The 13,630-nt window shown below is 32.1% G+C and overlaps 1 protein-coding gene across 9 annotated transcripts in view; it reads right to left on the bottom strand.

Annotated features, from left to right (window-relative positions):
• Positions 1-13,630, bottom strand: part of LOC129799756 (sex determination protein fruitless) — a 205,680-nt gene that overhangs the window by 52,783 nt on the left and 139,267 nt on the right. For all 9 annotated transcript variants that reach the window (XM_055843954.1, XM_055843961.1, XM_055843958.1 and 6 more), the window contains 2 exons: positions 5,967-6,117; positions 5,294-5,494 (listed from right to left, as the gene is read on the bottom strand). In XM_055843954.1, the coding sequence (XP_055699929.1) occupies positions 5,294-5,494; positions 5,967-6,095 (330 nt within the window). In that variant the 5' untranslated portion in view covers positions 6,096-6,117. The remainder of the gene's footprint in view (positions 1-5,293; positions 5,495-5,966; positions 6,118-13,630) is intronic.

Genomic DNA, 13,630 nt, shown 5'->3' with positions numbered 1-13,630 from the left:
TCACTGCACCAGTACTTTCCTACATGTTTTGGGATAATATTTATGTGTCTACTAATGAAATTAATGTTCACATTTTTTTAAAAGAATATAAAATCCATCACAAAACAGAGTTTGGGGCACCAACAAACAAGCAAATTTCTCACAATTGCAGATGTCGCGAGCGTAGCATGAATGGCAAAATTTTTCCTCTTATCTTTCTCACTCTTCATCTCCCTCTCTGTTCGATTTCTGACATGCATATCCCTTTCATGGGATTTTCAATTAAGACTCAAGAGAAATATAGTTTCGAGAACCCAATTTTGCATTAAATGATTCTTAATGATTCTTAAATGATTTTAATCAAAGATTGACGAATGATTTCTCGATTTTATTACAAATAATCAGAAGAGCGCGCAAAATTTGAACTTTAGGTATAGTGTTTGCCACGATTTTAGTGGCGCTGCTTTCCATTCAGAAGTCGAATGTTGTCAAAATGATGAAAAATCCATTGAAAAATATGTTCGGTGTGCAGTGCTTTAGTTTTTTGCTATTTTGGTCACTCATTCTAAATTTTGCAGTGCTTTTTTGAGAATTATTTACATTTTCAATACATTCTTTATAATTAAGAGTTGTTGTGAATGCCCAAAATAACTTCAATAGGTGAGAAAAAGCGGTGTTTTTTGGTGCCCCAGAAAGTGTTTGGTGGTACCCCGGGTGGTTGGAAAAAAGCGAAAAATGCATGATGACACAATTTTCCTTTTTACGGAAAATTGAATTGTTTTACATCAGCCTTGTATACATTAATAAGCAGGCTATACCCAAGGCTATAACATGGGGTAAGCAACATTTTTCTAAAACTCACAGTTTTCTTAGGAAATTCAGTCAAAATCGCATCTTTCAAAAGTGTTTGGTGGTACCCCAGTTTCCCCTAAATCCCTGAGGCTTAAACTCATTAAATAAGCTTTTAAAAACTGCATCGTATTTTTCGATATGGAGATAAAATTCTTAAATGTAACTAGTCACAAATTCACAAAAACTAAGTCACAAAATCACAAACACTGGGTACTGTCTATTTCGTTTGTCGATTGCCTGGTTGATCGAAAATGTAGCCATGATCAAAATCAATTATCTCGTAGAATACTCCATTTTGTACTAATCCGAGACACTATCCTTTCTTTTAAGCAGAGAAGAAAAATTATCTTATTAAAATATTAAATATATTAGGGTGGAGTAACCACTTATCGCCACTTTCAGGAAAAAGTGAAATTAATTGTATTATAACTTTTGATCCCTTATTATCAGATAACTCAAATTTGACACAAAGCTACTTAGATATATTGGCTCCTGATTCTTCAAAACAATTGTCCTACAATTTAACGCGGGAGTACATAAAAAACTGATTTTTATTAACAATGCAAAAATAATCACTTCGTCTCGACTTTTCACCACTTTTCGCCAGTTATGTAACCACTTCTCGCCACCCACTTGGAAAAGTTCAAACTCGATTATTTTGAACAATATTATGCAAAGAATACATTCAGCATTTCTTATTACTCACATTAAATGATTTTTCTTCATTTTTTATTTGAGAAATCAAATTATTAGACTATTGCAGAAAGTAAACAAAGTAGATTTGACAACTAAAAATCTATGAAGTGAAGTTAGCGTCGCCTATTGAAAAGAGATGGCGACAGGTGGTGAATCAATTTTAGAATATTACCACTTTCCGCCATGCCTCATTTTTACATAAAAAATAATATAAAATGAAATATTAACTAACTAAATACAAATTCTATATATTTGTCGAATGTAATTAAGTGTTCAATAGAAAAATTATTGATTCAAAATCGGAAATTTTGTTCGATAAAAGTTTCATGACACTTACTATATTTGGTAAGAAATATTGGATTCGATGCACTTTTTCAAAATATTCCTTTAAAAAATGCTGAAATATTTAAATTCAAAACAAAAATGAGTGTTTTTCGACTCCATACGTACACTGAGAAAAAAAGAGGGTGCGATTAACATTTTTTGCTCAGAAATTTAACACTTTTTATGTGTAAAAATATATCAACATTTTTTAATGTTAATTTTACACCTTTTAAGTGTAAAATTAACATGAAAAAGGGTACCTTTAACCCCTAAACACCTAAAAAGGGTAATATTTACACCGATTTTGGATCAATACTGCAGAGTAAAATTAACATTTCCGGAACGATTTTTTAACTTTTTCGGATTTCTCTCAGTGTAGCAGCAATAAAAATACAAGTAACTTTGCGGCCCATTTATTTCATAAATCGTGAAAAATAGCGATTTCAATATAAGTGGCGAGAAGTGGGGCACTGGCGAACAGTGGTGATTCCACCCTAAAGGATTAAGTGAGGGAAATTTATGCACAGGATCTCTAATTGATGTTCCTACACTGAGAGAAAAAAGAGAGTGCGATTAACTCTTTTTCCTCGTAACTTTAACACTTTTTAGGTGTAAAAATATATCAACATTTTTTAATGTTAATTTTACACTTTTTTAAGGGTAAAATTAACATGAAAAAGGGTTAATTTCACCCCTAATACACCTAAAAAGGGTAATATTTACACAGATTTCGGATCAATAATTCAGGGTAAAATTAACATTTCCGGAATGTTATTTTAACTTTTTCGGATTTCTCTCAGTGTAAGACCTCAGTGTGTAATAATTTGGGATAGATCCTTTATGGGCAAAATATTCTCATAGGTCAGCATGAGTCTTTGTGGTCCTAAAGGCCCAAATAGAACTCAGGCTGATCCTCGAAAATATTTAGCGTTAAATTTTGCAGTAGACAATTATATAAAGGCAGTTTATGCAAAAGACTTCTAATGGATGATTTTAAGCCCTTGATGGATGACAGTTTGGGTTAAATCTGATCAGCCTGGGTATATATGCATTTTAACACATAGGGGAAGTGTGGCAAATTTCGGCCAGCTTCTAATTTCGACCACTTTGAGTGCAATTTCGGCCATGGAAATTAATTAATTAAAATTATGTATGTTATCTTCGAATAGTCAATGAATTCATTTTGCGTTTAAATATTTATTCATCTTAGGATGTGTTAATACTAAGACCTATTAAATTTTAGGTATAATTTAAATTTAAATTGCGTTGTAAAACCTCAGTGTGGAAAGAGTCTTACAAAAAATGTGACAGATCGATTGTGTTTCTAGCAGTCTTACGATTTATGGTGAAGTTCAAAAGATTTTCCTTCTGTGTTTTTCATGAAAATTGATTAGTTTTCATTAAAGATTGTTTCTGTTTACGTTAATAGTGAATCAATCTTTAAATTTCGGGTAAAATTTCCCAGCTGGATTCTGTATTTCGCGTAAAAAAGTATATACTTTGTGAGCATCTCTCCGGTGAGGTAGTGTTGGATATTACGGCAACATCTTTTGCTTTCTTAAATTTCTTATTTATTTTATGTTTTTTTTTTTTTAAATTCCTGAGTTCTACAATGTCCAGAGAAAAAACATCATTTCTATGAAAAACATTATGTGGAAAAGGCCTTGGAAGAGTTCAGGAAGGGCAAATTGCTACGGGAATCTGCGCGCAAATTTGAAATGCTACTCTTCAGGTCTTCAGGACAAATAACACGGAAGATCTCAGGGCTTGTGGGTCATATAAACATATTAAACTAAATATTACACTCGTTCCGTTTGACGTTTTGAAATTTTCCATCCGTTGCGTCACAAAAGGTGGTCAGAAAAAAGGTGGCCGGTATTTCACTCAAAATGGCCGGAATACTACCCAAAACAATGTCCATATTATTATTAATTTTTCAACATTTTAGGAAGTGATTTAAAGAAAACAAAGATGATAAACTAGTTTTCAAGGTTCCACACAACCTTCCCGAAAAGGAAGTAACAAAAAATATCAATATGAATTAAAAATATTGCACGTCAAACTTAGGACTTCGGTGCTTATATGCAACTATGCCGAAATTTGGAACACTTACCCTAACTCTTAATAAATAATATTGTAAATGAATAAATAATAACCCCTAATAAAGTTAGACCTAATGAAAACTAAAGGCTTTTTTTCTGCATAGAATTTTGCTCTATTAAAAATACTTAGCGGCAAATATTGCTTGTTAAAATTTTGCTTGAAAGCTTTTTAAGTTTATTTATAGAGTAGGGTAAAATGGGTTAATTTGGAATAATTTCCGATTTGAACCAATTGAGGTTTCAGATGGGTAAAGAGATAAGGAAGACTACGAAATAAAAAAAAGACAGGCGAGAAGAAAAGGAATAGCTTTTCTTTGTAGTTTTTTTTATATTTTGTTTCCACAAGGAAAACAGTAAGTTAATATCAATATTCGCAATTGGCAGTAAGTAAATCTCAAAGTTCCCAAGTTACCCCATTATACCTTCACTGAGAGAAATCCGAAAAAGTTAAAATAACATTTCGGAAATGTTAATTTTACCCTGCAGTATTGATCCGAAATCAGTGTAAATATTACCCTTTTTAGGTGTATTGGGGGTTAAAGGTACCCTTTTTCATGTTAATTTTACCCTTAAAATGGTGTAAAATTAACATTAAAAAATGTTGATATATTTTTACACCTAAAAAGTGTTAAAGTTATGAGGAAAAAAAGTTAATCGCACCCTCTTTTTTTCTCAGTGTTAAATATAATTTCAAAAATTATAATATTTTATAAAAAGACCATTGTAATCTTTTCGTATTCGAAATTGCCATATTAGGATAATAAACAGATTTTATAGCGAAGTTTTAGGATTTTAACGCAGAGTGACACATTCACAATATTATTCATTTAATATTCCAAGGACATAACTCTAACAAGAAATTTACTTTAGGTGGTTTACTTTAAAATTTATGATCCTCTTTCTTTATTGTAAAGAAGGGAGCAAAAATGACGCGAAAGCAAAAAAAAAATGAACCTTCTGTTTCACCCAAAGTAAACTTGTGGCTTGAGTTATAGCACTTTAATATTAAGTAAGTAAAATATTTAATGTTTTGCAGTTCAATGTGATTTTTGTTTTTTTTTTTAATTTTAGATTTTTATGTCAAAATTACGAAAGGCATTTTCGGATTTTTTTTTTAAATTCCATCTAGAGAAAAAACTTTTAATAATTCATTTCAACTCTAATACTAATTTTCGATCATTTCTCTGCCAATTCTCAGGAAAGAAGCTTTAATTGGACTTATATGTGCTACCGCTGGGATGTAATTGTGAGAATTATGCTGAATTCTGACACTAAACAACAATTTAGATGCTGGCAGAATTATGGGAAAAAATTATTATGAAAGCAATCACTTGTATTACCTGTAAACTTTCGGCTGTCTTTAGAAATGTCGGTAACGATCTTTGGCCAACGTTCACCTCACCCTTGTACATGAAATCAAGGAGTGAGCGCATCTCTGAGTATCTAACATCTTTCAAATATATTATTGGATGCGGATGAGAGTTCTGCAGGAAAATGCTTTCAAAATATGGACTGCATGCTGACAGGATGGTCTGATGTGCCTGAAAATGGTGAAGGAAAAGGTTACTTATTTGCATTTTCTTTTCAATGACACCAAGAATTTTTTTTTTTTACATCTTAGAATATTGTGTCTCCCAAGACAAGACAAAGTGAGAAGACATTGATGGTGATGTAGGCGAGAGTGAGATGGAGCAAAAAGCAAGTTTTTGAATCTTTTTAACGCGTTGCCCAAGGTTTCTAGCTCCACATATCGATTGACGTCAATATCTGTCTGTCTTTTCTTCTATTAAGGTAATTTTTTGATACTAATAGTATAATAGTATAATTAAATTAGGAACCGGTGACGAAAACATTAAGACTCGGTACTATATAATTTCTGTTCTTTGTTTTTTCCTACATTTTGCACTATATACTAAAAGAAATTCGCGAACATGTTTTATGACACTCAAGAGGGATGAACTTATCAAAAAAAAGATAATTATTTCAGTAATTGCAGTGTAATAAAATAAATACCTTGACAATTTCACCACCATCGCATGCCAATGTAACATCACAGAGGGCCTCCCTCTGGAGCAAAGAAGTCAGCACGCCAGTCAAGTTGGTCGGATGATTATTCCAGCGAAGACAGAACTGCTGGTCCATATTGCCTTGGTCAGTGGTGTATCTACGAGAAATAGACAATAAGAAAATTTATTAGTTTGTCATTGAAAGTGCAAAACTTTTCATTAATATCACTCCTCGACTATTTTACCAAAAAAAAAAAACCTAATGGAAAGTTTTGCACACGGATTGTATCAAGGTAGAAAGACTAATTTTTTATTGACCATGTCCAGTTCCACCTGCAAAAACCTTTTGGCGCTTATACATGGGCGAGGTGTTTGCGAAAAAATGAGCATCTAGAAAATAAATTTATTCTAAAATTTTGCAACATACTGTCATATCTGTCTTTTTCTATTCGCGTCGGAGAACACACATGGAAGAGGCAAAAAAACCTTCATTAACACTCAAAGTTTTATGAACAGGGTGACCCAGGAAGATTGTCTCAAAAAAGGTCTCCCAAATGAATAGGAGAATAGTTGAAATATGACAAAAAGTATTTTGTTAAATAAATTTGCCAAAGCCTTTTTTAATTTCATTTAATAATATTAATAAATGAGCGACTATATTAAATATTAAAAGATTAATCTGATATATATATTATATATTACACAGCCTTATTATAACACTTATATGACTAAAATTTTTATTCGTTAGTAAAATCTCAGAAACTATCTTTCATTTTCATTGCAAATAGTTAAGATATATATTTTTTGACTACAACAGCAAATTAAGAGAGTGTTTTGATAAAAATTAGATAGTAAAATTAGTTTTGGTTAACGTGTAAATAAGAAGGAAATCATAAACGTTACATTCCCAAAAACAGTGATATATTCTTGATAAAGGGAAAATGAAGAAGATATGAACCATTTTTGTTTCATCAGACTGATTTAAAGAGGCTTTTAGGCCTTTTTAGGTTCTTACTGACAAAAATTGATTTTTTTTACCAACAGTCTAAATGTGACCAATGTGACTTCTTACTGACCAATTTGTTAACTTAATAAATTCAAGATGTTAATATTATAATTTTTCTTTAAAAATATTTATTTGGGAAATTTGCAATGCAAATTGACTTAAAGCTTTTATATTTAAAATTGCAGTAAAATTATTTAAATTTGAAAATAACTGGTTAGTAGAACCAGCGTCTACTAATATAAATTTTACAGTAAAGTCGCGAGTTAATAACAGGCACCTCAAGAAGAGTGAAGCTCTCTATTTCGAGTTCCACCAATTGAAAAACTTACTTAGAATTATACTATTAACTTTTCCCAATTTTAATTTTATTTAACCCTTCATTTCACGCAGAAGGAATCTCTTCTAGCATAAATATATCAATTCGTTTTTTCCACTACTCACATCAGTGTTATTATCTAAATCAATCAGTGTGCATCGTTCAAGTAATTCATTATTTTTTTTATTAAAAAAAAATATTTAAAAAAATATGTTGGTTAATACAAACGTATACCATTTGCCAGATTAGTGTTCTTTTGACATTTATTCAATAATTCCCAAAACCTGCAAGACCTTCAGTACCCAGTGACTTTCGTTCCATTATCATTTTACAGTAGACTCTCGCTAATTCGGTTCTTTTAAGATCGGGCTACTTTTTAATTCGAGGGCAGTTAAATTCGAAAAAAGTTTGTTGACAGTTTTCAAGTTTGATTATGATTATCGAATGAAGCAAATATCCTTGAATTTGGCATGATTTGTTTTGGTTTTGATGTTATTTTGCATTTTTAAGGGATTTTCATGAAATTTACAATAAAATATGAGTATATATAAACTTAATATGTGCATACAGATGAACAAAAAATCGTTGCATTCCAAAAAGTTTATTGCCGGAATTTCTCTCTGATTCGGGTGACATTTCGGTTCCAAATGCCCGAATTTGAGGGAGTCCACTGTACCTTGGCTGTCTAATACCGGCTTCAGACTAAAGATTTAGCTCAGTTCTCGAAAACCTAAAAAATCTAAATAACAAACAATTCCGTTGATTTCTCAAAATCTAATGGATAATTTGCCTTTAATATCCAATCCGGAGCAACAATTTTCTCAAAAATCTTGCTTGAAAAGGAATTAGAGGATTTAAGCCAAATGGCTAATACGAGTTTCAGACTGGAGGCTTAGCCCAGTTCTTGAAGGTCTCGAAATCCTAAATAACAAACAATTTTAATAGTTTTTCAAAATCTAATGTATCATTTGCCCTTAATATTCAATCTTAAGTAAAAATTTTCTGAACAATTTAATCTTGGAAGAAGTTAAGCAGTTTACCTAAACCTTAGATCTGAAGCCGGCTTAAGCGTCAGATCTGAATCCGGTTTAAGCCATTTGAGCATCTTCTTAAGATCCAAATTGAGGTATATCTTGACCAAATAGATTTACTGTCGAATTTTCAATCAAGTTTTCGCAAATTGCACAGCACTACTGTAACTGTACCGGGTTCGACCGAAGGCAGTTTGCGCTTTTAATTCTTTTAGATTTTTCAAAAGCTTTCGATAGTATCAATCACACCCTCTTTCTTTCCAAACTTCATAATTGACATAACTGTACTAATACTGATTTAGACTTGTGAAACACTTCAAAACCTTTCCAACGAGCCTTAACATGACCTAGTGCGGTTTAGAAATACTCGGTTTAGAATCTTTTAATTCTTTGACCGTGAAAAATTGCAATAAGGAATGATTTAGAGGTAATATCCACTATAGATATAATGTCCGTAAAGTCAACTTTAAAGAGGAAAGAAGGAAGTAGGAGGAGAATAAAGGACAGGTTTGTGGCCATTGGTCGATTTATTAGGAGTAAAGGGGTTTCCGAAGGTCCCATGTCGCTAACTCTAATCATTTTTTCACGGTAGGTCTGATCGTATGACGTCAATAAAACCAAAACTTCAGATTTAGAAAATTCTACCAAAACACAATCCTTAACTTCAGGACGTTCAAAATCGAAGGAATATAGAGTATTTTTTGTTCTATTGGTAGAGTTTGAGCAGTAAAAATTCCACGAATGTAGTGGGTAACTGTTATTCTTCTTGAAAATGAAAGCATTCCTGGCGAAACCATGAAGCTTTATTAATTACACAGACTGAAGACGCAGAAGTATTTTCTTATTAAAATTTTATTATTGCATGTAATGAAAATTATAAAAAAATCTGATATATTTTCTTTTTGCCGAAAGTATCAAATTTAAATTTTCATTTAATTTAAATTAAAATAACTATTTTGTTCCGAATATACAAAATGTAAGAGATACAATAGAATTCCAGAAAATACCAGATATGATAATATTTAAAAATATATGATTGTTTGTAATAAAAATGAAACAAAATATGCAAATGGAATTATTCTTTGCAGGCAATTTTGTGAAGAATTGTTTGTATCAGACTGATTAATAAATAGTTAGATAGAGAGAAGTTTATTCTGAATAAATAGGTGACTTGCTCATTATTCCTTCCAAGACGATCTAATAATATCCCACTGTCTAATTCTATCCCTGGCTAATCTACCCCTATTAATTAGGATTAATCTCCCCAATTAGGAGAGTTTGGGGTAGTCTAATGCACCTCAAATTATTTGAACATTTCTCTGAGAAATGAATATAATTAAATTGCATTCAGGCTCTTGTGCTTTTACTCATATTTTTATACTTGAAATTATACTTGAGCTATGTGAAACTACTGTACATCCTCCTAAATAATTGGAGCTTAACCCTTTAAGGATGATTGACTCACCGGGGATCCAAAAACAAAATTTGTCCTGTGGCTATTTAAATTTATGTTTTGCTGTAAAATATCAGAAAAAAGTGTTTTTTCTGACCTCCAATTTCTAACCCTCTCGTCCTTAAAGAATTAAAGGAATTTTCCAAATACATATACAAACACAAATAAACTTAAATTTTAATATTGATTTTAAAAAGTTTTTTATTACGTTTTTTATTATTTTTTTTTTATTACGAAGGAAGATAGAGTGAATTCAACCCAAAAGGAAATATGAAACCTTTTTAATTTAATATAATGAGCTTTATGATATATATAAAGCTTTACTAGATTCCTTCTAACGGAAAGTTTGCAAATCTTGTAGTCTGACAACGTTTGTTTCACTGGTAAATAATTATTTCTCTTCCAAAGTTCTTACGCTTGCTGTACGATTTTTACGCAGCGATTGGTAATGCTAATGTCATTTTCGTTCATTGTCAAACGTATAAAATAAATTGTATAAAATATAATGGTATATATAATTCATAATTCAGTCAGATTTCCCCAGTTTTCTTAAAGTGATCGTTTCAGATAAATGGCGGCAGATTCATATAATGCCCTAGGATACACTTCCGACTTAACCCTTTAAGGATGAATGGAACACCGATGTCCCAAAAATAAAAACTAATTTTTCGACCTATTTAGAAGAATACAAAATAACTTTTTAGAGTCAAAATTCTTTTTTGTTTTTGGAACATCAGTATCCCACTCATCCTTAATCCTTTAAGGACGAGAAGGTCAAAAATCGAGGGTCAGAAAAAATCATTTTTTCAAACTTTTTAGAGCAAAATACAGCTTTAGAAGGCTGTAAGAAAAATTTCATTTTTGGGTCACAGGTGACCCAATCGTCCTTAAAGGGTATAAAGGGCAAACCCAAAAAAGAGCTTAACATAATTATAATCAAAATGATGATCAGCCCATATTTCCGTAAGTTTCTGACTAATGTATCTCTCGGTTTAAGCCTAGAAACGGCTTAGTTAGTAAGAGACTGATTGAAATTAAGTCTAATAATTATTTTGAATATAGTTACGTTAAGCTATCTCTCCGCTTAAATCATAAGTGTGTCTAGGGCATAAGATGAATTGAAATGAAATTAATACAAAACGTGAATTAAGAAACTGCCAGAGCTTTTACTCAAAGGTTTAGAACTGTCGAACACATTGTGTGTATTTTGTGTAAGTCAAATTTCACTCTCTTGCTGAAATACCAAATAAATGTTTACAAAACATAAATATTTGTAGCCTGGACATTAGTTCACATTGAAAGTTACTCATACCAAATGCTTTTTACTCAATATTGTATCATATCAGGTAATACCTGCATTGGAACAACCTGTAGCCAACACTCTAAAAGAGCTTTTTAGCATTTACAGGTAAAAAAGTAAGAGCCCAAATTTGCAATCTTTTTACTTCACCTTCTATGGTTTTTTTTCCTAGGAAATCAAATACATAGACAATGCCTCACTATTCCCTCAGCTTTAAATAAATTCATTTATGGAGAAGAGTGCCTTAAGATAGAGAGAGAAGGCAAAAAAAAGAACGTCATCTTTTTGAATGAAGAAGTAAAGACACGAGGCACAAAAAAAACGCGATCCGAGGACCATGTCGCTTCATAAAGTTCCATCCAAAAAATATCTATATATATTATTCAATTCAGATACACATCCACAGTGGATTGTGAAAAATTTGCTTTTAAAATTAGCGAAAAAAAATCACCAACTTGAAGGTCAGCAGTCTAGTTTAGATGTACTGTTTGCGAATTTAGGACAGTATTGTTAGTTTACAGCATTCATCAAATAGTCACCAACACCAATTCTAATGCATATTGGCATAAGAAGCATAAGCGAGAAGCAGTGTTTGTGTCACAATTGTAAGACTGTCCACAAATTGACAAGCATAAAAAAATCTTGCAGAGAATCGCCCTGAGACGCCAGAGTTCTTATGATCAACCCCACGTCCCCATCCTCCCTCCACTTCCAACCCGGTCCACGTTGACAACACCGAGGGATTAAGATGGCACTTGGACCTCATTCTCATTTCAGCCATACAAAATATCATTTAATGCAAATGCGGTGTGTTTGTAGAATAAAATGCGCGAACGCCTTGTCTCAGTTGGGTTACGAAAAAAGAAATATTAGTTGGATACACATGCGCGCTAAACGTGGCACATTGTAGGAATGAGAACTTCTCCCAAACTAACACGCAGAATTTCGCCGCTCAACATGGAATTCGCGCGATATTGTGTATTCTCGACGATGCCGAACAGTACGTGAATTAAATAAAATTAGCGGGTCGACAGTGGTATATGTTTGTCCTATCTTGCGCCGTTTTGGCTCGTAAGTAAACAATCTTGATGCGCGAGTGGTTGAAGTCAATACAGTGCTCCGTATAAGATTGCTCATGTGTTGCTCACACTCTGAATTTATTCAGGGCAGTCTAACCCAACAAGATCATCGTGGCTTCCTTTATTGCCCCTCCCACGCACATTTCTGCACCATTGTCTCATCCTTTTGGAAGCACAATAATTGTCGTTTTAGAAGATTTTACTTTAGATTAGGGCGTCATGCAAGGCTTATGCAGTACACCATAAAGGGAAACTCAAATTACCATATTTAAGGAAACTTTCTTGGACAATTAAGACCAATGCCAGGCAATAGAATTAACAGTTCAGACCCCTATTGCTAGAATTTGAAAGTCTAAAACTATTAAAATCTTCAAGAATCACGTTATTCTTAATACCCATAGAAAATTGTCACGGACCTTCATATCTCAATACATCATCTTCAAACATTATTTATATAGATATACATATTTAATGTTAACCACCAGCATTGCTCAAGGTAAAGTACAATAATGTATAAGTGAAAATATGGAAACTATAATAAAAGAAAACCATAAAACTCTGACGCGAACAACGTCCTTAATCTTTAGGATTATTTCCCCATAGTCCAATACAGCATTGCAAAGTTCTTCAAACTCTTCTTACACTACTTGTAAAGTCTTCAGCAATAAAGCCAACCTTGTGATGTAAAGCGCAATAATCCTAAATGTGATTGTACCCTCATACATCATGTATAAGATGTAACAATAACTTAGGGAAATTACTTGGCACAGCACAGGTTGTTGGTGGCATAATCACAATCAAACGCCTTTATCATCTTGCTTTTGTGCAAACATTACAATTATTATATAATCACAAGATATATAAGGTTCAATTTATTGGCTAATACAAATCATTTTCGAAATATGATAGTTATGATACAGGATTTAATGATACTACAAGCCTTGACCTTGTTCTCTGCAATGGTAATTTTGGAAATTATTCAGGTCCTTTGTTTACCTCCAGTGAAGAAAATTGCTTACGTTAGTGGACACGCAAATTATACAGATAATATTTTGATAATTGAGTTAACCCTTTAACTCCCACAGTATGACATAGGATTTTCAATTTTTGTGTCTATAGTTTAATATAGGTATTTTTTTGAAAAAATAAAATGCCTCAAAGTCGTTACGGAACGGTTTGCTGACGAGTTTTTAAACATTCCCTGGTTGTCTGTAAATAATCTCAGCTACCTAACCTTAAATGAGCATATCATAGTTGTATTTTTTTAAAATAATCTTTTAAATAAAAGCAAAAACATTTAGAAAAAAAGACTCATTGAAATCAGTTCGATGATACCGTTTAATCGAGTCAGACTAAGAAGATAGTGATATTTCTTGAAAAGATTGAGACATTTATAAACATTTCAAAATTTTCATTAAAATCGGAAATTGACATTCAAAGACACACGACACTGAAATTTCAAAAATTGTTGTGTCGATTTTAGAAC

This window comes from Phlebotomus papatasi, chromosome 1 (assembly GCF_024763615.1).
Source record: "Phlebotomus papatasi isolate M1 chromosome 1, Ppap_2.1, whole genome shotgun sequence".
NCBI classification, from domain to species: Eukaryota; Metazoa; Arthropoda; class Insecta; order Diptera; family Psychodidae; genus Phlebotomus; species Phlebotomus papatasi.
Note: the sequence above shows the minus strand (reverse complement) of the source record. Positions and strands in the feature narration are given on the sequence as shown.